Genomic DNA, 25,959 nt, shown 5'->3' with positions numbered 1-25,959 from the left:
CTGAAGTGCTGTAACCTGCAAGGCTACAGACCAAATGCTGGAAGGTGGGATTAGATTGGGTGGCTAGATTTTTTCAGCCAGCGCAGACACAATGGGCTGAATGGCCTTTTTCTGTGCCGTAACTTTTCTATGGTTCTACAGTTTCAGCAACAGATGAGCTGAAAAAGTGGGGCAATGTTAGAGGTGGAAAAAGGCAATATTAGTAATGTGCGAATATGAAGTTCGAGTCAAATGTGATATCAAGGGACAGATACTTAATGAGGTAGAGTTGGGATGTGGAAGGAATTTGTGGGTACTGAGCAATACAAGGAAGTGATCAGAGATGGACTTCAGGAAAAAATTCCTTACTTGGAGAGTGGTTAGAATGTTGAACTGACTACATGTGTAGAGTGTCGATTGGAAGGCAGCGAATTTCAATGCGATGAGAAGGGATCTAGCCAGGGTAAAATGGAACCAAAGACTAACAGGAAGAGATGCTTCAGGTACAGGTTAGGTACATTCCAACAAGGGCGAAAGGTAAGAGAACCAAAAGCAGGGCACCTTGGATGATGAGGGACATAGAGATTATGATAAAACAAAAAGAGAGGGTGTACCATGCATGTCAGGTGAATTCTTCAAGAGCCAGGCCAAATCCAACAAGTTGACTGAGGAAGTGAAGAGGAAAATAAGACTGGCAGAGAGAGAATATGAAAACAGAATGGTAGTCAACACAAAAGGGAATTCAAAATATCTTGGATTGGCATGTAAATAGTAAGTGCGTAGCAAGAGGTGGAGTGGGGCCTATTAGGGACAAAGAGGATAATATATGCTCCAAGGCACAGAGCAAGACTACTATATGTAATAAGTACTGTGTATGAGTGTTCACTAAGGAAGTGGAATCTGACAAAATATCAGCAGAAGCAGAGAGAGTAGAGGCAACGGTTAGAGTAAAAATTGAGGGGGCTGGTACTAAAAAGGCTGGCTATGCTTAGGGTAGATAAGTCACCCGGTCCGGATGGCTTGCATCCTCGGAAGTGGGGATAGAGATAGCGGAAGGGCTTGCCATAATTTTACAATCTTCCCCATGTACAGGGTAGGTGCCAAAGGATTGGAGAGTAGCAAATGTGACACCCTCATTCAAGAAAGGGTGTAAGGACAGTCAGATTATCAGTGGTTTTAGAAATAATAATCAGGCGAGGAAAAAAAAAAATCAGACATTTGGAGAGGCAGAGTTAATTCAGGATAACCAGCAGAGATTTGTAAAAGGCACATCATGCTCGACTAACCTAATGGATTTTTTTGATGAAGTAAAAATGGTTGGAGAAGGGAATGCGGTGGATGTTGTTCATATGGATAAGAAGGCATCTGATAAGGTACTACTTAAAAGGCTGGTTAACAAAATTGAGGTTCATGGAATAGGAGGGTCAGTGTCCAATTGGATAAAAAAAATTGGTTCAAGGACAGAAAACAGCAAGTCATAGTAAATTGTTGTTTTTCAGACTGGAGGATCAGAGACCGTGGCGTTCCCCAAATTTGTGTTGAAACCACTGCTTTTTTTGCTACATATAAATGACTTAACCCTTGGAATACAGAGCAGAAACAAAAATTTGACAATGACACCAAACTTGGAGCTGTGGCAAACAGTGAAGATGATATGAACCGCCTGCAACAGGATATAGATAGGCGAGCAGAATGGTGGCAGGTAGAATTTAATAGGGACAAATGTGAGGTGATGCATTTTGTCAAAAGGGATAGGAAGGGAATATAGACTTAATGGCACAATTCTAAAGAATGCACAAGAACAGGGGGACTGGGGGTAACTGTGCATCGATCTTTGAAAGTGGCAGGACTCTTGTTTAATTCATTCGTGGGATGTGGGCATCGCTAGCAAGGCCAGCATTTATTGCCCATCCCTAATTGCCCTTGAGAAGATGGTGCTGAGCTGCCCTTCTTGAACTGCCACAGTCTTTGGGGTATAGATACAGCAACAGTGCTGTCAGGAAGGGGGTTGCAGGACTTACACCCAGCAACAGTGAAAGAATGGCATTATAGTTTCTTTTTATTCATTCATGGGATGTGGGCATCGCTGACTCGGCCAGCATTTTATTGCCCATCCTTTTTGCCCTCGAGATGGTGGTGGTGAGCTGCCTTCTTGAACCACTGCAGTCCATGCAGGATCGGTACACCCACAGTGCTATTAGGAAGGGAGTTCCAGGATTTTGGCCCAGCAACAGTGAAGGAATGGCGATATAGTTCCAAGTCAGGATGGTGTGTGACTTGGAGGGGAACTTGCAGATGGTGCTGTTCCCATGCATTTGCTGCCCTTGTCCTTCTAGTTGGTAGAGGTCGTGGGTTTGGAAGGTGCTGTCGAAGGAGCCTTGGTGCATTGCTGCAGTGCATCTTGTAGATGGTACATACTGCTGCCACTGTGTGTCGGTGGTGGAGGGAGTGAATGTTTGTAGATGGGGGGCCAAATCAAGCGGGCTGCTTTGTCCTGGATGGTATCGAGCTGCACCCATCCAGGCAAGTGGAGAGTATTCCATCACACTCCCGACTTGTGCCTTGTAGATGGTGGACAGGCTTTGGGGAGTCAGGAGGTGAGTTACTCGCTGCAGGATTCCTAGCCTCTGACCTGCTCTTGTAGCCACGGTATTTATTTGGCTACTCCAGTTCAGTTTCTGGTCAATGGTAACCCCTAGGATGTTGATAGTGGAGAATTCAGCGATGGTAATGCCATTGAACAAAGGGAGACAGTTAGATTCTCTCTTGCTGGAATTAGTCATTGCCTGGCACTTGTGCAGCGTGAATAGTCACTGTTGTGGATGTTGTCCAGGTCTTGCTGTATCTAGACACGGGCTGCTTTCGTAACTGAGGAGTCACAAATGGTGAACATTGTGCAAACAGCGAACATCCCCACTTCTGATGGAGGGAAGGTTAGGGTTATGATGAAGCAGCTGAAGATGGTTGGGCCAAAATCACTACTCTGAGGAACTCCTGCAGTGAGGTCTTGGGACTGAGATGATTGACCTCCAACAACCACAATCATCTTCCTTTGTGCTAGGTATAACTTCAATCAGCGGAGAGTTTTCCCCGATTCTCACTGACTCCATTTTTGCTAGGGCACCCTGATGCCATACTTGGTCAACTACTGCCTTGATGTCAAGGGCAGTCACTCTCGCCTCACCTCTGGAGTTCAGCTCTTTTGTCCATTTTTGGACCAAGGCTGTAATGAGGTCAGGAGCTGAAATGGCCCTGGCGGAACCCAAACTGAGCGTCAATGAGCAGGTTATTGCTGAGCAAGTGCTGCTTGATAGCGCTGTCGATGACACCTTCCATCACTTTGCTGATGATTGGGAGTAGATGGAGGAGTGGTAATTGGCCAGCTTGGATTTGTCCAGTTTTTTGTGCACAGGACATACCTGGGCAATTTTCCACATTGCAGGGTTGATGCCAGTGTGGTAGCTACACTGGAACAGCTTGACTAGGGGCACAGCTTGTTCTGGAACACAGGTCTTCAGCACTATTGTTGGAACGTTGTGAGGGCCCATAGCCTTTGCAGTATCCAGTGCCTTCAACCATTTCTTGATATCACGTGCAGTGAATCAAATCAGACTAGCATGTGTGATGCTGGGGACCTCAGGAGGACGCCGAGATGGATCAGACACTCGGCACTTCTGGCTCAAGATGGTTGCAAATACTTCAGTCTCATCTTTTGTACTGATGTGCTGGGCTCCATCACTGAGGATGGGGATACATGAATAGGATGGGAATAGAGGGATACGGTCCCCGGAAGTGCAGAAGGTTTTAGTTTAGGCAGGCATCAAGATCGGCGCAGGCTTGGAGGGCCGAATGGCCTGTTCCTGTGCTGTTTTGTTTGTGGAGCCACCTCCTCCTGTTGTTTCATTGTCCACCGCTTTCATAACTCGATGGGGCAGGACTGCAGAGCTCAGATCTGATCCGTTGGTCATGAGAACTATTAGCCCTGTCTGTTGCATGCTGTTTCTGTTGTTTGGCATGCAAATAGTCCTGTTTAGTAGCTTCACCAGGCTGATAGCTCATTTTTAGGTATGCCTGGTGCTGCTCCTGGCATGCCTTCCTGCACTCTTCATTAAAACAGGGTTGGGCCCTTGGCTTGATAGAAATGGTAGAGTAAGGAAATGCCAGGCCATGAGGTTACAAATTGTGGTTGAATACAATTCTGCTGCTGCTGATGGCCCACAGCACCTCAAGGATGCCCAGTTTTGAGTTGGTAGATCTGTTTGAAATCTATTCCATTTAGCACGGTGATAGGGCCACACAACACAATGCAGGATATCCTCAAAATGAAGATGGGACTTCATCTCCACAAGAACTGTGCGGTGACCACTCCTATCAATATGGTCATCAACAGATGCATCAGCGACAGGTAGATTGGTGAGGACGAGGTCAAGTAGGTTTTTCCCTCTTGTTGGTTCCTTCACCACCTGCCGCAGACCCAGTCTAGCAGCTATATCCTTTAGGAATCAGCCAGCTCAGTCGGTTGTGGTGCTACCGAGCCAATCTTGGTGATGGACATTGAAGTCCCCCTCCCAGAATACATTCTGTGCCCTTGCTACCCTCAGTGCTTCTTCCAATTGGTGTTCAACATGGGGAAGCACTGATTCATAGAAACAGAAACATAGAAAATAGGAGTAGGCCATTCAGCCCTTCGAGCCTGCACCACCATTCATTACGATCATGGCTGATCATCCAACTCAGTAATCTGTTCCCGCTTTCTCCCATATCCTTTGATCCCATTTGCCCCAAGAGCTATATCTAACTCCTTCTTGAAAACATACAATGTTTTAGCCTCAAATGCTTTCTGTGGTTCTTCCACACTATTAACATACCATTTGCCTTTGCTCCATGATGTTCTGGTCAGTTATTCTCTTGACCTTGTCCTATCTGCACCTTCTCTTTTGTTATCTCTTGCCCCACCCCCGCTTTACTTGCTTAAAACCTTTTACTTTTCTAATATCTGCCAGTTCTGATGAAGGATCACTGACCTGAAATGTTAACTTTGCTTCTCTCTCCATAGATGCTGCCAGATCTGCTGAGCATTTCCAGCATTTCTTGTTTGTGTTTCAGATTTCCAGCATCTGCAGTATTGCGCTTTTATTTTGGTCCTTTATAAAGCCCTGGTTCGGTCCCAACTGAAATATCGTGTCCAGTTCTGGTCACCAAACTTCAGGAAGGATGTGAGCGTGGTGGAAGCGGAAACAATTACTTCAAAAGGAAATTGGATGGCTACTTGAAGGAAATTAACTTACAGGGCTACGGGGGGTCGAGCAGGGCACTGAAAATGACTGGATAGCTCCATGGTGAGCTGGCCTGAACATACGAATTAGGAGCAGAAGTAGGCCACTTGGCCCCTCGAGCCTGCTCCACTATTCCATAAGATCATGGCTGATCTGATTGTGTCTTGAATTGCACACTCCCATCTACCCCTGACAACCTTTGAGTCCCTTGCCTAACAAGAATCTATCTACCTCCGCCTTAAAAATATTCAATGACCCCGACTCCACCACCTTCTGAGGCAGAGTGTTCCAAAGTCGCACAACCCTCAGAGAAAAAAATCTCATCTCTGTCCTAAAAGGACGACTCCTAATTTTAAAAACAGTGCCCCTGTTGGGCCAAATGGCCTCCTCCTGTGCCGTAAATGACTATGACTCTATAACAGGAAGTAGTTGAGGCAAATAGCTCAGTAGCTTTCAAAATGAAACTAGATGAATATGAGAGAAAAAAGAATAGAAAGATATGCTGAAAGATTAAGATGAGCTAAGAGGAACAAGGGGAGACTGGTGGTGAATGTAAACACCAGCAGACTGGTTGGACCAAATTGCCTGCTCTGTGCTGTAGATTGAATGGAAAATCTCTGAATTTATTAAAATCTGGGCAGAATTATAACAGTTCCATATTTTCCAGTGCAAATCTTGTAACAGAAGGTCAAAGGAATAACTAAGCGAAACACACAGTCTAGAAGCTATTCATCGTACGTACCAGTGGTGCTGGTAATTCAGAAGAATTCCTTTCTTTATGAAAGACAGCTTGTCTGCACTCAGTTTATCTTTCGGATCGTAGGATCTCACGCAAACTGATCTGCACGTTTCAGGTTTGTTAAACGTAAACTGTTGAGGGAAGAAAAGGGTTATTTTAGCTCATGAACCCAATTGTTAAATCATTCAGTCTTTATTACATAGCAAGTACAATAAATCTGGCCCCCAATACCAATGTAATGCAGCTGTATGACAAAATTACATTCTCACATTGGTTGATGACTTGAGAACTTGTAATGCAACACGTACATCGTTTGAACAAGTATGAATTGATGGTTTTAATCTGACTTCCATTAGACCAAAGGACTCCCATGCTAATTTTTTTTAAAAAGCCAATCTCTCATCTTGCTGCTCACAGTAAAGAGGACAGGCTGCTTTGCAAGGACTGACCCATTACAGCCTTGTAACATAGGATGCATCATTCTATCCGGTTATTTATCTCATTGCTGCTTGTGGAAGCTTGTTGTGCGTATATCAGCTTCCGCAGTTCCTACATTACAACAGTGACTTCGCTTCAACTAAGTCATTGGCTGTAAAACGCTTCGGGTCATCCTAAGGTTGTCAGGTGCTAGACAAATCAAAGTCCCCTAATGTACTGACAGGCTCACAGATCTCCTGTGGAGTTGCTATCAAAGTTTTGAGGTGAATGGGACACATTTTGTCATACACGTTTGTCTGGGGTACGGTAGCACAGTCCAGTGTTACTGGACTGGTAATCAGAGGCCTGGACTAATGATCAGGATATCGGAGTTCAAACTCCACCATGGCAGCTGGGGAATTCAAATTCAGTTCATAAATCTGCAATTAAAAGCTGGTTTCAGTCGTGGTGACCATAACACTACCAGACTGACATACAAACCCATCAGCTTCACCGAAGTCTGTTCGTTAAGGACTACAGATTTCTTTCCTCGGTCTGGCCTACATGTGACTCCAGGCCCAGAGCAATGTGATCGACTCCTGAATGCCCTCTGAATTGGCCTAGCAAGCCACTCAGTTGCTTGCCACCACCTTCTCAAGGGCAATAAAAATGGGCAATAAATACTGGCCTTGCCAGCAATTCCTTCACCCTGTGAAGGACAAAAAAATGAAAGCTTTTCCAGCAGTATAGTACAGTGCAGCCTCTCCGACGATACAGGTGTCCCTCACTGCTGCCTTTCCAAAAGTGTAGCGCGCTCTCAGCACTGCACTATTATGTCAGCCTAGATTTTGTGTTCAAGTCTTTGCAGTGGAACTTCACAACCTTCGGACTCAGAGGCACATCTGCTACCCACTGACCCACAATATGATAGGATTACTAGATCATGAAGCACATTGCATTATAGTTGGGTCTAGTAATTTTTTGTGCACAACATATATGATTTGATACAACTTTCCTACTCAAAAATGCAAAATAATAGAATAGCCAAAAACCTACCACAAATAATTACATTAATTAATTTTCATTAAACAAAAAATAACACATTGTTTATACTTCCATATAAAATTCATTCATGTGCAATTTCTTTTGCATGCTTCCCTCTCTCTATTTTAGTTAAAACAGCAGAATTGAATTACACATCAAGGAGCACTTGCTCCAAGAACAGTAGGGGCAGCAGTGATGGCATTTTTAGTGTATGCAAAGTGGAGTTTGTCCCATCTATTACAAGCTGAAGAGGGTTCAGACTAAAACAGAGTTTGGGTGTAAGGACAGTCCCAGCAACGACAGGCCAGTTAATTTTGCACCAGTGGTAGATAATGTTTTAGAAGCAAGAATCAGGGGGGAAAAAAAATCAACAGGCACTTGGAGAGGTTTGAGCTAATTAAGGATAGCCAGCACAGATTTGTAAAAAGGCACATCATGCTTGACTAATCTAATTGAATGTTTTGATGAAGTAACAGAGAAGGTTGATGAAAGGAATGCTGTGAATGTTATCTATTTGGATTTTAAGAAAGCATTTGATAAGGTACCGCATAAAAGGCTGGTTAACAAAATTGAGGTTCATGGAATAGGAAAATCAATGTCAGCTTGGATAAAAATTGGCTTAAGGACAGAAAACAGCGAGTCGTGATAAATGGCTGCTTTTCGGACTGGAGGATGATGGACAGTGGTGTTCCCCAAGGGTCAGTGCTAGAACCACTACTATCAATGACTTGGATCTTGGAATCCAGAGTAGAATTTCGAAATTTACCGTGATACCCAACTACTCTTTCCCTGGTTATCCTCTTACCCTTAATATACTTATAAAACACCTTGGGATTTTCCTTTATCTTGCCCGCCAGTGTTTTTTTCCCACAGTGTTTTTTCCCTCTTCGCTCTCCTAATTACTTTTTTTAAGTGCCACCCTACACTTTCTATACTACTCGAGTGCCTCCGCTGTTTTCAGCGCTTGGGATCTGCCATAAGCCTCCTTTTTTTTCCTGATCCAATCCTCTATATCCCTTGAGATCCAGGGCACCCTGGACTTGTTGGTAATACCCTTCACCTTAACGGGTACATGTTGGCTCTGAACTCTCACAATTTCCTCTTTGAATGACTCCCACTGATGTGATGTAGACTTTCCTACAAGTTGCTGCTCCCAGTCCACTTTGGCCAGATCCTGTTTTATCATATTGAAAATCGGCCTTCCCCCAATTCAGTACCTTTATTTCTGGTCTATCTTTGTCCTTTTCCATAACTACCTTAAATCTTACAGAGTTATGGTCACTATCCCTGAAATGCTCCCCCACTGACACTTCTACCACTTGGCTGGCTTCACTCCCTAGGATTAGGTCCAGTACTGCCCCTTCTCTTGTAGGACTTTCTACATACTGGCTCAAAAAGCTCTCCTGTATGCATTTTCAGAATTCCGCCCCCTTTAAGCCTTTTTCACTAAGACTATCCCAGTTAATATTGGGGAAGTTGAAACCCCTACGATTATTACCCTATTATTTTTACACCTCTCAGAGATTTGCCTACATATCTGCTCCTCTATCTCTTGCTGACTGTTTGGAAGCCTGTAGTACACGTCCAGCCAAGTGATTGCCCCCCCGTTTTGTTTATAAGTTCTACCCAAATGGCCTCATTTGAGGAACCTTCTAAGATGTCATCCCTCCTTACTGCAGTAATTGACTCCTTGATCAACAGTGTAATGCCACCTCCTCTTTTATCCCCTCCTCTGTCACGCCTGAAGATTCTATACCCTGGAATATTGAGCTGTCAGTCCTGTTCCTCCCTCAACCATGTCTCTGTGATAGCAATAATATCATAATCCCATGTGCTAATCAATGCCCTCAAATCATCTGCCTTACTAGTAAGACTCCTTGCATTAAAATAGATGCAATCCAACCTTGCATTTTTCCCTTGTGCCTTAACAGGTCGATATTTGCTCTGCCTTCCAGACAGACTTACTTTCTGTTCTATATTACCCCCTACTGTACCTCCACTCTGTATCCCATCCCCCTGCCAAATTAATTTAAACCCCCCCTCCCAACAGCACTAGCAAATCTCCCAGCAAGGATGCTTGGCCCATTCCGGTTCAGGTGCAACCCGTCCAACTTGGACAGGTCCCACCTTTGCCCAAAACAGACCCAGTGATCCAAGAAACTAAAGCCCTCCCTCCTGCACCACCTCCTCAGCCACGTATTCATCTGCTCTATCCTCCTATTTCTAAACGTGGCACCGGGAGTAATCCAGAGATTACAACCTTAGAGGTCCTGCTTTTTAATCTGCTACCTAGCTCCCTAAATTCTTGTTGCAGGACTTCATCCCTTTTTCTACTTATGTCGTTGGTACCAATGTGTACCACAACCTCTGACTGCTCACCCTCCCCCTTCAGAATGTCCTGCAGCCGCTCCCTGACATCCTTGACTGTAGCACCAGGGAGGCAACATACCATCCTGGAGTCACGTTTGCAGCCACAGAAACGCCTATCTGTACCCCTTACGATAGAATCCCCTATCACTCTTGCTCGCCCATTCCTTTTTTCTTCCCTGCTGTGCAGCAGAGCCATCCTTGGTGCCACAAACCTGGCTATTGCTGCTTTCCCCTGGGAGGCCATCCCCCCAACTGCATCCAAAGTGGTATATCTGTTTGAGAGGGGGATGGCCACAAGGGACTCCTGTACTACCTGCCTGTGCCTACTACTCCGCCTGGTGGTCACCCATCCCTTATCTGACTGTGTTGCCATTACCTGCGTTGTGACCACCTCTCTAAACATGCTATCCATGACATCCTCAGCATCACGGATGCTCCATAGTGAATCCACCCACAGCTCTAGCTCCGTAATGCAGGTAGTCAGTAGCTGCAGATGGATACACCTCTTGCACACATGGCTGTCAGGGACACTGGAAGCATCCCTGATTTCCCACATAGTGCAGGAGGAGCATACCATGAACGCGAGCTCTCCTGCCATGACTTACCTTTAAATTATTTTAGTTACTCCCTTTAAAAAAATACTAATTACACTAGAGGCCTTGTTCTACTCCAAACACTACCCAGTACAATCTAAAGTCCTTAATAAATTACACTAATTTCAGTAGTACTACTCATCTGATCACCTGAGGTTTTTTTTTTTAAAAAAGAACTTTCCCCTTTTTTAAGCAATTTAAATGCACTAACAGCTGTTACTTAGCCAACCAATCACCTTGCAGAATTCACTAAGCTTTTTTTCCCTCTTTGAGGGTCAGTGCGTGCCGAGAGACACAGGGAGTGTGCCACCGCTCTGCTCCCAGGTAAGTGAAAGAGGACCTCGAGCCCCGCTCTTTATTTACAGCCGCCGCTCCGGATCAGGTTCCACGCAGGTCTATCAGTCGCCGCTGCACTCTGCTCCCAGGTGTTGTAAATAGTGAGGAGGAAATCCTTAGATTACAGGACGATATAGATGGGCTGGTAAAATGGGCGGAGCAGTGGCAAATGGAATTTAATCCTGAGAAGTGCGAGGTGATGCATTTTGGGAGGACTAACAAGGCAAGGGAATATACAATGGATGGTAGGACCCCAGGAAGTACAGAAGGTCAGAGGGACCTTGGTATACTCGTCCATAGATCACTGAAGGCAGCAGCACTGGTCGATAAGGTGGTTAGGAAGGCATATGGGATACTTGCCTTTATTAGCTGAGGTATAGAATATAACAGCAGGGAGGTTATGATGGAGCTGTATAAAATGCTAGTTAGGCTGCAGCTGGAGTACTGTGTACAGTTCTGGGCACCACACTATAGCAAGAATATGATTGCACTGGAGAGGATGCAGAGGAGATTCAACAGGATGTTGCCTGGGCTGGAGCATTTCAGCTATGGAGAGAGACTGAAAAGGCTAGGAATGTTTTCCTTGGAGCAGAGAAGGCTGAGGGGGGACATGATTGAGGTGTACAAGATTATGAGGGGCATTGATAGTTTAGATAGGAAGAAATTTTTTCCCTTAGCAGAGGAGTCAATAACCAGGGGGCATAGATTTAAGGTAAGGGGCAGGAGGTTTAGGGGGGATTTGAGGAAAAACTTTTTCACCCAGAGGGTGGTTGGGATCTGGAACGCACTGCCTTAAGAGGTGGTGGAGGCAGGAACCCTCAACATTTAAGAAGTATTTCGATGAGCACTTGAAACGCCAGAGCAAACAAGGCTACGGGCCAAATGCAGGAATATGGGATTAGAATAGTTGGGTGCTGGATAGCCGGCACAGACACGATGGGCCGAAGGGCCTGTTTCTGTGCTGCATAACTCTATGACTCGACGACTCGATGGAGAAGCGGCAAACAGGAGGATGATACAAATCGGCTGCCACAGGACATAGATCAGCTAGCAGAATGGCAGATGGAATTTAATACTGACAAATGTGACATGATGCATTTTGACAGTAGATAGGGTGAGGCAATATAGACTTTATGGCACAGTTCTAAAGAGTGTGCAGGAACAGAGGGACCTTGGGTTGCACATGCATGAACCTTTGAAGGTGGCAGGACATATTGAGAGAGTGGTTAGCAAACAATATGGGATCTTGAGGTTCATAAATAAAGGCATTGATTACAAAAGTAGGGAACATATGCTGAACATGGTCAATCATCTAAGTCCCAGGGCATCACTGCAGGAGTTCCTCAGGGTAGTGTCCTAGGCCCAACCATCTTCAACTGCTTCATAAACGACCATCCCTCCATCATAAGGTCAGAAGTGGGGATGTTCGCTGATGATTGCACAATGTTCAACACCATTCATAACTCCTCAGATACTGAAGCAGCCTTTGTCCAGATGCAGCAAGACCTGGACAACATCCAGGCTTAGGCTGATAAGTGGCAAGTAACATTCGCACCACGCAGGTGTCAGGCAATGAATCTCAAACAAGAGAGAATCTAACCATCTCCCCTTGATGTTCAATGGTATTACTATCGCTGAATACCCCACTATCAACATCTTGGGGGCTACCACTGACCAGAAACTGAACTGGACCAGTCATGTAAATGCTGTGGCTATAAAAGAAAAGGTCACAGGATAGGAACTCTGCGGCGAGTAACTCACCTCCTGTCTCCCCAATGACTGTCCTCCATCTACAAGGCACAAGTCAGGAGTATGACGGAATACTTTCCACTTGCCTGGATGGATGCAGCTCCAACAACACTCAAGAAGCTCAACACCATCCAGGACAAAGCAGCCTGCTTGATTGGCACCCCATCCACCATCTTCAACATTCACTCCCTCCACCACAAATGTGTACCATCTACAAGATGCACTGCAGCAACTCACCAAGGCTCCTTCCACAGCACCTTCCAAACCTGCGACCTCTACCACTGAGAAGGACAAGGGCAGCAGATGCATGGGAAAACCACCTGCAACTTCCCCTCCGAGCCACACAGCATCCTGACGTGGAACTATATCACCGTTCCTTCATTGTCGTTGGGTCAAGATCCTGGAACTCCCTTCCTAACAGCACTGTGGATGTACCTACGCTCCAAGGACTGCAACGATTCAAAAAGGCAGCTCACCATCACCTTCTCCATGAAACTGCAGGATTGATCGATTGAACACATGGCTGGAGAATTGGTGTAGTAGGGAAGGAATCAGATTTCTGAGGCATTGGGACCAGTTCTGGGGCAGGTGGGACCTCTTCAAGATGGGTGGGCTACACCTTAACAGGACCAGAACTAACATCCTCGCAGAGAGATTGGCTAGTGCTGTTGGGGAGGATTTAAACCATCTTGTCAGGGGGATGGGAACCTGAGGGGTAGCTCAAATTGGAAAGTAGTAAAGCTGGTAACAAGAGGCAGAAAAGGAGCAAGCAACATTAGAAGGCAGGCGAAACAAAGGCAAGCATCAACTAGGTTTAGAATGCAGAATAATATCAAGATGAAGAGGTTAAGGACACTCTACCTGAATGCACATGGCATTCGCAACAAGGTAGATGATTTAAAGGCCCAAATAGAGGTAAATGGGTGTGATCTAATTGTCATTATGGAAACATGGCTACAGACCAAGACTGGGAACTGAATATTAAAGGATATTTGACATTTAGGAAGGACAGGCAAAAAGGAAAAGGAGGTGGTGTTGCACTGATAAGGGATGGGATCAGTACATTAGTAAGGGAGGATCTGAGATCATTAGAACAAAACGTGGAATCTGTTTGGGTGGAACTAAGAAACAGTATGGGGCGGCAAACATTGGTAGGAGTTGTTTATCGGCCACCAAACAGTAGTGGTAGTGTTGGACATGGTATTCATCAGGAAATTAAAGAAGCATGTAGCATGGGTACTACAGTAATCATGGGTGACTTACATCTACACATAGACTGGGTAAACCTAATGAGCGCTAATGCTGTGTAGGACAAGTTTCTGGAGTGTGTTAGGGATGGTTTTCTCGAGCAGTATGTTGAGGAATAGAGAACAGGCTATTTTAGATCTAGTATTTTGTAATGAGAAAGGGCTAATTAATAATCTTGTTGTAAAAGAACCTTTAGGGATCAGTGACTGTAATATGACAGAATTTTACATTATGTTTGAAAATGAGATAGTTAAATCTGAAGCCAGGGTGTTAAATCTGAACAAAGGAAATTATGGAGTTATGAGGGACAAACTGGCTGAAGTGGATTGGGAAAATACATTAAAAGGTACATAGGCAATGGATAGTCTTTAAAGAAATATTATAGTTTACAACTATACTTTCCTTCAAGGCAGTCAACGGAAGTTAAGGATTGTATAAGATTAAAAGAAAAGGCCTATAAAGTTGCCAGAAATAGTAGTAAACCTGAGGATTGGGAGGATTTTACAATACAGCAAAAGGAGGACAAAGAAACTGATAAAGGGAGTATTGAATATGAATGTAAGCAAACAACAAACATAAGAACGGACTGCAAAAGCTTCTATAGGTACGTAAAAAGGAAACGTTTGCCTCAGACAAATGTGGGTCCATTACAGGCTGAGTCAGGACAATTTATCACGGAGAACAGAGAAATGGCAGAGAAACTACATGATTACTTTGTGTCTGTCTTCACCGAAGAAGATACAAGAGACCTCCCAGAATTAGAGACCCTAGGGACTAGGGAGAATGAGGAATTGTGAGAAATTTGTATTAGTAAGAAGATTGTATTGGAGAAATTAATGGGACTTAATGGAGTTTTTTTGAGGATGTTACTAAAAGAATTGATAATGGAGAGTCGGTGGACGTGGTATTCTTGGATTTTCAGAAAGCTTTTGATAAAGTCCCCCACAGGAAGATGGTTAGCAAAATTAAAGCACATGGGGTAGGAGGTAATATACTGACATGGATTAAGGATTGGTTAACAGGCAGAGAGTAGGAATAAATGTGTCACTCTCGTGTTGGCAGGCTGTGACTAGGGGGATACTGCAAGGATCAGTGCTTGGGCCCCAGCTGTTCACAATGTACATCAATGGTTTGGATGTGGGGACCAAATGTAGTATTTCCATGCTTGCAGATGACACAAAACTAGGTGGGCATGTGTGTTGTGAGGAAGATACAAAGTGGCTTCAAGGGGATTTGGACAGACTTAGTGAGTGGGCAAGAATGTGGCAGATGGAATATAATGTGGAAAAATGAGAGGTTATCCACTTTGATAGGAGGAACAGATGTGCAGAGTATTTCTTAAATGGTAAGAGATTAGAAAGTGTAGATGTACAAAGGGATCTGGGTGTCCTTGTCAATAAGTCACTGAAAGCTAACATGCAGGTGCAGCAAGTATGTAAGGCTAATGGTGTGTTAGCCTTTATCGCAAGAGGATTTGGGTTGCAAAGTAGTGAAGTCTTGCTTCAATTGTATAGAACCTTGCTTAGACCACACCTGGAGTACTGTGTGCAGTTTTGGTCCCCTTACCTTAGGAAGGATATTATTGCCATAGAGGGAGTGCAACGAAGGTTCACCAGACTTGGTCCCGGGATGGCAGGACTGTCCTATGAAGAGAGATTGGGGAAAACTGTGCCTGTATTCTCTAGAGTTACGAAGAATGAGAGGTGATCTCATTGAAACCTACAAAATACTTAAAGGGATAGACAGGGCAGATGCAGCTAAGATGTTTCCCCCTGGTTGGGGAGTCTAGAACTGTGAATTGTGGGGACACAATTTCAAAATAAGGGGGAAGCCACTTAGGACAGAGATGAGGAGAAACTTCTTTACTCAGAGGGTTGTGAATCATTGGAATTTTCTACCCCAGAGGACTGTGGAAGCTCAGTCACTGAGTATGTTTAAAGTAGAGATTGATAGATTTCTAAATACCAATAATAAAGGGATATGGGGATAGTGTGGGAAAAAGGCATTGAAGTAGATGATCAGCCTTGATTTTACTGAATGGTGGGGCTGGTTCGATGGGCTGAATGGCCTACTCCTGTTCCTATGATCTCAAGGGCAATTAGGGATGAGCAATAAATGCTGGTCTAGCCAGCAACACCCACATCCCCCTAACGAATTAAAAAAAAAGATGAGAAATGTATAGAAAAATATGCTGATCGTGTGAGATGAAGTAGGGTGGGAGGAGGCTCATGTGCAGCGTAAACACCAACACAGACTAGTTGGGCCAAATGGCCTGTTTCTGTGCTATACATTCCATGCACTTCCACGTGAATACCTCTTCTAGTGAGATTAAAGTGATTGTATACCAATTTATTTAAATTTTAAATTAAATTAAGCAAGTGAAATTCTTCAATTATTGCCAATCACATTCAAATTGTCTCAAAGTGCAGTACCTTGTATGGAGACGACTCGATCCTCTCTCCAAACAACACCTGTCCCAAATTTTCAGAAGGTCGTTTCTCAGTTCCATTCTGACAAAAGTCAAACCTTCAAAAAGGTAAATACACAATTGTAACTGCATTTTCACTCCAGCTTTGTCAAGCTCTAGCATAGCAAATGTTTTATTTTAATACAACTGGTGTGACCACTGGGGACAGCCTGATTCCACTCCCAACATTTGGAAGCAGCATCAATGTGAGCTGTTACACGCGAGTACTGTTCTATTTACATTTTGGAGAAAAAAAATAAAACTTCAAGAAAATGCTCAAACTTGAACATTGCAAAAATTCAACAATTAGATCAAGTCAAAGAATGAATCCACAGATTTACAAGAGCTGTATTGTTACATTCATTCTTGATGGCATGCAACAACACAAGGTTGTCCCACCAGTTTTTAAACAATTTAAGATTGAAGTTATTCACTTTATATGTGAAATGAGCACCAGGCGACGCCCAGTGAGATACCACATTTAAATAGCTGGAGGATCTAACCTTACTTAGCACACAAGCAAAGCCACTTATGTCAAAGCGTTATACAAAGCACTAAAGAAAAGGTCATTCAGCCATGAAACCTGCTCTGTACAGATAGTGTGCAATCTATTCAATCATGGACTCTACCCCACCATGGCTCCTTAGAATAATTTCTCCATAAATGTTCCTGACATCAATATTATGAAGGCACAACTACAGAATATTTATCCATCTCCACATCTTTACTGTTCAGTCTAGGCCACCTACCTTTCCTAAAATGCCCTAACCTTGCCCCAAATCTTCCTCATCTCCTCTCTCAGCCAGAGAATCTCAACAGTACAGGAACCTTCAAGACTCACTGAATACTTAATCATTTAAATCTATATACAACACTAGCTATAGTTACTTGAACAACATTGAATTCCACACCAGCCAAATTGTCATCCTGCTCTTCAGGAATTCAGCGACACAGCAGCAACTAAGTACACTTCAAGAGTCTGTCTTGTAGATATGCTTTTATTGAGATTCATTTACACTCCGAAGAAGGGTAACTGACCCGAAACGTTAACTCTGCTTCTCTTTCCACAGATGCTGCCAGACCTGCGGAGTGGTTCCAGCATTTGTTTTTATTTCAGATTTCCAGCATTCGCAGTATTTTGCTTTTATTCATTTACACTCTCTCTGGACTAATGCTTTGTCTTTTAATACAGCTTTTAGCACTCCCATTGCCTTTGTTCTGTGACATCTTTGTCATTTAATCTTTCCTGCCCTCTGCCCAATCACACACCTTCCTTTTGTTGTTCTTCCCCCTCCCCCTTTACACTTGCTCAAAGTCTGTTACATTTCTAACCTTTGCCAGTTCTGATCAAAGGTCACAGACCTGAAACGTTAACTCCATTTCTCTCTCCACAAATGCTGCCAGACCTGCTGAGTATTTCCAGCACTTTCTGTTTTTATTTCAGATTTCCAGCATCCGCAGTATTTTGCTTTTATTATGATGCACTAATAGACCTTGGAGGGGTAGTCCTGTTACTGGGACCCAGAAGTCTCTCCACTTTCCATCAAATACCCTTGCAAGCTAATGCCCTAATGGATTGGGTGATACGCGGTGCACAAGGAACAAGTAGTTTACTAGTATCAAGCTGTACAACTTTAGCTAGTTAAACTCCAGCGGCAACCCAGCACGCATCTGTGGCTTTGAAGCCTTAGCACCGTCAACCTGTATCTAAGCCCCAGGGACCTGTTAGAAAGGTACGCCCCAAAGAGCAAACAATGTATAATCCAATATAGCAAACAACAATTCTATAGGTGCACATCTGTCAGTGACTTAGTTTGGAAACTGAAACTCTTAACGTTTTCACACATTACCACACATGCAGCTGGCAAATTTTTAACATGCAAAAAAGATCCTCTTCTCTGATGAACCATTGTACAAAAAGCAAACCCTGCAACTTTACTCAACTTACTATACTAAATAGCACAGCAGAGAAGCAAATTTGCTAACAAAGTGCAACGTGAAGTAAAAGTCGATAGCTTTAGAAACTTCAATTTTTCACTTGTATGTTACAAGAGCAGAATATCAATCAGCTTAAACAAACTAGCTACAGAACATTAGCAAAATAGACATGATGTTAAAGCTTTTGGTCTTACACTCATCCGGGCAGACACAAGAATGCCAAATTTCGGGAGCAGTAATTTATACTGCATGAGAAAAGGGTGCTGATTGGTTGGCAAGTCGACTGATTAATCGAGGCATTGCCATGGAGAAAGTACCAGGGAACTGGTAGGGCGGCACAGTGGCTAGCACCGCAGCCTCACAGCTCCAGCGACCCGGGTTCAATTCTGGGTACTGCCTGTGTGGAGTTTGCAAGTTCGCCCTGTGTCTGCGTGGGTTTTCGCTGGGTACTCCAGTTTCCTCCCACCACCAAAAGACTTGCAGGTTGATGGGTAAATTGGCCATTATAAATTGCCCCTAGTATAGGTAGGTGGTAGGAGAATATAGGGACAGGTGGGGATGTGGTAGGAATATGGGATTAGTGTAGGATTAGTATAAATGGGTGGTTGATGGTCGGCACAGACTCGGTGGGCCGAAGGGCCTGTTTCAGTGCTGTATCTCTAAATAAAATAAATAAATAAAACTGTTCTTCCACACAACATTGATGACTGTATCGGTGCAGTTTCCTGCTCCTGCCCCGAACTGGAAAACTTTATCAACTTTGCTTCTAATTTCCACCCTATTCTCACTTTTACATGGTCCATCTCAGACACTTCCCTTCCTCGACTTCTCTATCTCCATCTCTGGGGATAGGCTGTCTACTAATATCCATTATAAATCCACCGACTCCCACAGCTACCTCGACTACACTTCTTCACACCCTACCTCCTGTAAGGACTCCATTCCATTCTCCCAGTTTCTCCATCTCCGACACATCTACTCTGATGATGCTACCTTCCATGACAGCGCTTCTGATATGTCTTCCGTTTTCCTCAACCGAGGATTCTCCCCCCCACCCACTGTGGTTGACAGGGCCCCCAACTGTGTCAGGCCCATTTCCCCCAGCTCTACCCTCACCACCTTCCCCTCCCTCCCAGAACCACGACAGGGTTCCCCTTGTCCTCACTTTCCACCCCATCAGCCTCCATATCCAAAGGATCATCCTCCGCCATTTCCGCCACCTCCAGCGTGATGCCACTACCAAATGCATCTTCCCCTCCCTTCCCCTGTCAGCATTCTGAAGGGATCGTTCCCTCCGAAACACCCTTGATCACTCCTCCATTACCCCCAACACCTCGTCCCCTTCCCATGGCACCTTCCCCTGCAATCGCAGGAGGTGTAATACCTGCCCATTCACCTCCTCTCTCCTCACTATCCCAAGCCCCAAATACTCCTTTCAGGTGAAGCAGCGATTTACTTGTACTTCTTTCAATGTAGTATACTGTATTCGCTGCTCACAATGTGGTCTCCTCTACATTGGGGAGACCAAACGCAGACTGGGTGACCGCTTTGCGGAACACCTCCGCTCAATCCGCAAGCAGGACTACGAGCTTCTGGTTGCTTGCCATTTCAACACCCCCCCCTGCTCTCATGCTCACATCTCTGTCCTGGACTTGCTGCAGTGTTCCAGTGAACATCAATGCAAGCTCGAGGAACAGCATCTCATTTACCGATTAGGCACACTACAGCCTGCCGGACTGAACACGGAGTTCAATAATTTCAGAGCATGACGGGCCCCCCATTTTACTTTTATTTTAAGTTATTTTTTCTTTTTCATATTTTTTTTGTGTGTTTATTTTATTTCATCTTAGTTTGTTCAGTTTGCTTACCCGCTGTTTTTTTCATGTTTGCACTTGCTGTTCAATTTTCAGTCCGTCAACACCCTATCTGTACTAATGCTTTGTCTTTCAACACACCATTAACATATTGTTTGCCTTTGTTCCATGACCTTCTGGTCAGCTATTCTGTGACCTTGTCCAATCTACACCTTCTCCTTTGTTATCTCTTGCCCCACCCCCGCTTTACTTGCTTATAACCTTTCGCATTTCTAATATTTGTCAGTTCCGAAGAAGGGTCATTGACCTGAAACGTTAACTCTACTTCTCTCTCCACAGATGCTGCCAGACCTGCTCAGCATTTCCTGTTTTTATTTCAGATTTCCAGCATCCACAGTATTTTGCTTTTATGTTCTTCCCCACTTTTACGTTTAATTCTAAAAAGGCACAACACCTGGACATGTTCCTTTTGCCTGCAGAGGACAGGTCTCTGCATATGAATATGTGTAGCTTCTAGCAAGTGACCGTGAGCCATATTGCGAGCTCAACTGATAATCTTAAATTGGTTGTTAGCGTAATTCTTAGCACACACTGAATTGTTCACTAAGTGCTGTCTAATCGTGGAATCGCATCTAATGTTAAACATTGTGTTCTGAGTTTGGCAAAGTACAGGCTGGTTGAGTACGGTCAGTACTCTGCCTATTGTGAACAGCTGAAGGGATGTGCTGTTTGATACGATCCGCCAGTTGGGACATACGGCCTACATACCTGGCATTGCACCAGCACTGGAATTCATATACCACATTACTCATTTGTGTGGTAGGCAGAATGCCTTTTTGGCTTGACGGGAGCATCCTGTTAGTGGAAAATACCACTCGTGTTGCGCCTGCATCATAGCAATATCAAATGGCTGGTTTCACCTGTTGCTCAAATTTTTGAGATACCTTACCCTTCCAGCGTAATTTGAGGTAGAGTGGGCACTTTTCAGGTTCGAAGGTGGCGGCTTTAGGCCCATTCATGAGTATGCGCGATACACAACAAGCAATTATCTGATCGGGGTAGCCATTGTACCGCAGGATAGCTTTGAAGCGCCCTGTTTCAGCATCATGCTTGGAACCGTGAGCAAATGGCTCAGGCCCTATTTATGAGATTGCCAATAAGGCCAATCTTATCGCACGTGGAGCTGTATAAATCTCAAGGCATATCTTGACTAGTGAAGGTAGGTTTGTGGTGGACATCAGTTGAAAATCCATTGGTGAATTTCTCAACTAGCACATTGAGGAAAGGAAGCTCATTAGACCGCTCTATTTCAAAAGGAGAATCTGAGCATGGGATGGAGCGCATTCAGGTGTGTAATAATAAACTATGTTGACTCAGCTTGATTGTAAGAAAGGAAAATCATGTTTGACAAATTTAGAGTTCCTTGAGGATTTAACGAGCAGGGTGGATAAAGGGGAACCAGTAGATTGTGTGTATTTGGATTTCCAAAAGGCATTCAATAAGCTGCCATATTAAAAGTTACTACACAAGGTGTTGGGCGTAATAGATCAGCAAGGCTGGCTAACAAACAGGAAACAGAGTCGGGATAAGGACTGCAGCAGTTCAAGACCACCACCTCCTCAAGGGCAATTAGGGATGGGCAATAAATGCTGGCATAGCCAACGATGCCCACATCCCCCTTACAAATAAAATGGTGCATTTTCAAGTTGGCAAACTGTACGTAACTAGTGGGGTGCCACAGGGATCAATGCTGGGACCTTAACCGTTTACAATCTGTATTAAATGACTTGGTTGAAGGGACAGTGTGTATTGGAGACAAATGTGCTGACAATACAAAGATAGGTAGGAAAGCAAGTTGTGAGGAGGATACAAAGAGAGTCTGCAAATGATATTGATAGTGTAAATGAGTGGGCAAAAATTTGGCAGATGGAGTATAATGTGGGAAAATGTGAGGTTATCCATTTTGGCAGGAAGAATAGAAAAGATTATTATTTAAATGGAGAGACACTACAGAATGCTGTGGTACAGAGGGATCTGGGTGCCCTTGTACATGAATCACAAAAAATTAGGCTGCAAGTACAGCAAGTAATTAGGAAGGTAAATGGAATGTTGTTCTTTATTGCAAGAGGGACGAGTATAAAAGTAAGGAAGTCTTGCTACACCTGTAGAGGGCACTGGTGAAATCACATCTAGAGTATTGCGTACAGTTTTGGTCTCCTTATTTAAGGAGGGATATACTTGCATTGGTGGCAGTTCAAAGGTGGTTCACCAGCATGATTCCTGGGATGAAGGGATTGTTTATGAGAAAAGGTTGAGCAGGTTGGGCCTAAACTCATTGGAGTTTAGAAAAATGAGAGGTGATCTTGTTGAAACCTGTAAGATTCTCAGGGGGCTTGACAAGATAGATGCTGAGAGGATGTTTTCCCCCATGGGGAAATCTAGAATTAGGGGGCACAGTTACAGAATAAGGGGTCTCTCATTTAAGACGGAGATGAGGAGGAATTTCTTTCCTCAGAGGGTCGTCAATCTTTGAATATTTTCAATAACCCAAATAGAAAATTCCAATGTTGAGTTCGAAAGAGTTTTAGTCTACAGGGAGTCAAGAGTTAATGGGGGAGGCAGGAAAGTGGAGGTGGGCCACAATCAGATCAGCAATGACCTTATTGAACAGTGGAGCAGGCTCAAAGGGCCGAATGGCCTGCTGCTGCTCCTCCTATTTCTTTTATGTTCTGAATCACCAGATCACAGACTGCTTCTTTCACATGCTGAGGAAATAAGCCTGATCTACAACAGCACTGAGGGTGCACTATTGGTCTTAATCTCCATAGGCTAGGGAAATGGGCAAGAGGATTGATTCGCCAGGGTTTCTGCTACTAATTACTATCCAGGGAGCCATGCTGAAAGTGTATCGAAGCAAATATTGATAAAGAACCATCCTGAACCTAACTCACAGATCAATAATCGCATCAGTAAGACCACAAACCAACACAAGATCAAATTTTCAGAAGGAGCAAGGGGAGATCAGAAGCAAAACTGAAAGAAAGGGAACACATCAATGAGAAATGACTCATTGCTCATTATCAAGTCTAACTCACTTGAAAGCAAATATTTGTAGGGCTCTGGGGAAAGAGTAGGGGAGTGAGACTAATCGGATAGCTCTTTCAAAGAATCAGCACGAGAGAGCAGAAGTGCAGGGTAGTGAAGAGGCGAACGGTAATCAAAGTGTGACAGGAAGGGGCATAAAATATAAGCAGAAGAGTGCAGCAGAATTCAGAACCAGAATGAGTAATAATGGTAAAAAATCAAAGTTTAAGGCTCCCACTTCTGACATCACCTTTTAGGAAGTATGATCAGTAAGTCTGTAGATAACACAAAAATTGGCGGTGTCGTAAATAGTGAGGAGGAAAGCCTTAAATTACAGGACGATATAGATGGGCTGGTAAGATGGGCGGAGCAGTGGCAAATGGAATTTAAGCCTGAGAAGTGTGAAGTTATGCATTTTGGGAAGACAAACAAGGCAAGGGAATATACAATGGATGGCAGGACCCTAGGAAGTACAGAGGGACCTTGGTGTACTTGTCCATAGATCACTGAAGGCAGCAGCACAGGTAGATAAGGTGGTTAGGAAGGCATATGGGATACTTGCCTTTATTAGCCGAGGCATAGAATACAAGAGCAGGGAGGTTATGATAGAACTGTATAAAACGCTAGTTAGGCCACAGCTGGAGTACTGTATACAGTTCTGGTCGCCACACTATAGGAAGGATGTGATTGCACTGGAGAGGGTGCAGAGAAGATTCACCAGGATGTTGCCTGGGCTGGAGCATTTCAGCTATGAAGAGAGACTGGATAGGCTAAGGTATTTTCCTTGGAGCAGAGGAGGCTGAGGGAGGACCTGATTGAGGTATACAAAATTAGATGAGGGGCATAGATGAGGGGGTAGACAGGAAAAAACACGTTCCCTTAGCAGAGGTGTCAATAACCAGGGGGCTAAGATTTAAGTAAATTAAAATAAAAGCTAAATACGGCAGATGCTGGAAAGGCTAAGCAGGTCTGGCAGCATCTGTGGAGACAGAAGCAGAGTTAACGCTTCAGGTCAGTGACCTTCATCAGAACTGAGATTATCAGATTTAAGGTAAGGGGCAGGAGGTTGAGAGGGGATTTGAGGAAAACTTTTTTCACCCAGAGGGTGGTTGGAATCTGGAACGCACTGCCTTAAGGGGTGGTAGAGGCAGGAACCCTCACAACATTTCATAAGTATTTAGATGAGCACTTGAAGCACCACAGCCTCCAAGGCTACGGGCCAAGTGCTGGAAAATGGGATTAAATAGATGGTGCTTGATGGCTGGCATGGACATGATGGGCTGAAGAGCCTTTTCTGTGCTGTATGACTCTATAACATGGAATTGCGAAAGGGAAATCATCTTTGACAAATTTGCTAGAATTCTTTGAGGATATAACAAGCAGAGTTGATAAAAGGGAACCGGTAGGTGTAGTGTATTTGGATTTCCAAAAAGCATTCGATAAGGTGTCACATAAAAGATTATTGTACAAGATCGGAGCTCACAGTATCGGGGGTAATGGATTAGCATGGATTGAGGATTGGTTAACTCACAGAAGACAGTCGGGATTAATGGGTCTTTTTCAGGTTGGAAAGACTGAACAAGTGGAGTGCCACAAAGATCAGTCCTAGGGCCTCAATTATTTACTATCTATATTGATGACTTGGAGGGGACAGAATAATATATATCCAAATTTGCTGACGATACAAAAATAGGCGGGAGGGCATGTTGTGATGAGGACATAAGGAATCTGCAAAGGGATATAGATAGGTTGAGTGAGTGGGCAAAAACCTGGCACATGGAGTTTAATGTTGGAAAGTGAGAGGTCATGCACTTCGGTAGGGAGAATCAGACAGCAGACTATTATTTAAATGGAGAGAGACTCCAAAAAAGTGCAGCACAGAGGGATCTGGGTGTTCTTGTACATGAAACACAAAACGTTAGCATGCAGGTGCAACAAGTAATTAAGAAGGCAAATGGAATTTTGGCCTTTATTGCTAGGGGGTCGCAGTTTAAAAATAGGAAAGCCTTGTTAGAACTGTACGGGGTGTTGGTGAGGCCGCACCTGGAGTAATGTGTACAGTTTTGGTCCCCGTATTTAAGGATGGATATACTAGCATTGGAGGCAGTTCAAAAGAGATTCACTAGGCCAATTCCTGGGATGAAGGGGTTGACTTATCAAGAACGGTTAAACAGGTTAGGCTTTTATTAGAGTTGAGAAGAATGAGGGGTGATCTTATTGAAACGTACAAGATTCAGAGGGAACTTTACAGGGTAGATATTGGGATGTTGTTTCGACTAGTGGGGGAATCTCAAACTAGGGGACATAGTTACAGAATAAGGGGGCACTCATTTAAAACTGAGATGCGAAGGAACTTCTTCTCTCAGAGGGTAGTGAATGTCTGGAATTCTCTACCCCAGAGAGTTGTGGAGGCTAGATCACTGAGAGTATTTAAAGAGGAGATAGATAGATTTTTGAAATATTGGGGAGTTGAGGGCTATGAGGAGCTGACAAGAAAGAATAGTTCAGATCTGGGGCAGATCAGCCATGATCTTATTGAATGGCAGGGCAGGCTTGAGGGGCCGAGTGGCCTACGCCTGCTCCTATTTCTTATGTTCCAGACACGAAGGGCCGAAAGGCCTCCTTCTGTACTGTAGGATTCTTAACGAGTTCATAAATAGGCACACTTTCCAACTCACCCAGTAAGATGTACAAAGGGTTTGACCAAAGACTTACCAAATTTGTGGAAAACACACCAAGTTTTCTTTTTTAAAAAGCTATTGAGTTGGCCAGGTAACATTCACATGGAGACATCATTTACACTGGCTGCTAAATATTAATGGTTACTGACATAAAGGCCCTGATATTAACGGTGAGACAGGGAAAGAGCGGGGAAGGCTAGAAGCAGCTGAAGAACCAAGAACGT

General features: G+C 44.1%; 1 protein-coding gene across 1 annotated transcript in view; it reads right to left on the bottom strand.

The window, feature by feature from the left end:
• The window catches only part of LOC137377472 (transmembrane 9 superfamily member 2-like), a 158,147-nt gene that overhangs the window by 107,148 nt on the left and 25,040 nt on the right, over positions 1 to 25,959 (bottom strand). The window contains exons 3-4 of the mRNA XM_068047091.1: positions 16,184 to 16,277; positions 5,998 to 6,125 (exon numbers count right to left, since the gene is read on the bottom strand). Coding sequence (XP_067903192.1) covers positions 5,998 to 6,125; positions 16,184 to 16,277 — 222 coding nt within the window. The remainder of the gene's footprint in view (positions 1 to 5,997; positions 6,126 to 16,183; positions 16,278 to 25,959) is intronic.

This window comes from Heterodontus francisci, chromosome 15 (assembly GCF_036365525.1).
Source record: "Heterodontus francisci isolate sHetFra1 chromosome 15, sHetFra1.hap1, whole genome shotgun sequence".
NCBI classification, from domain to species: Eukaryota; Metazoa; Chordata; class Chondrichthyes; order Heterodontiformes; family Heterodontidae; genus Heterodontus; species Heterodontus francisci.
Note: the sequence above shows the minus strand (reverse complement) of the source record. Positions and strands in the feature narration are given on the sequence as shown.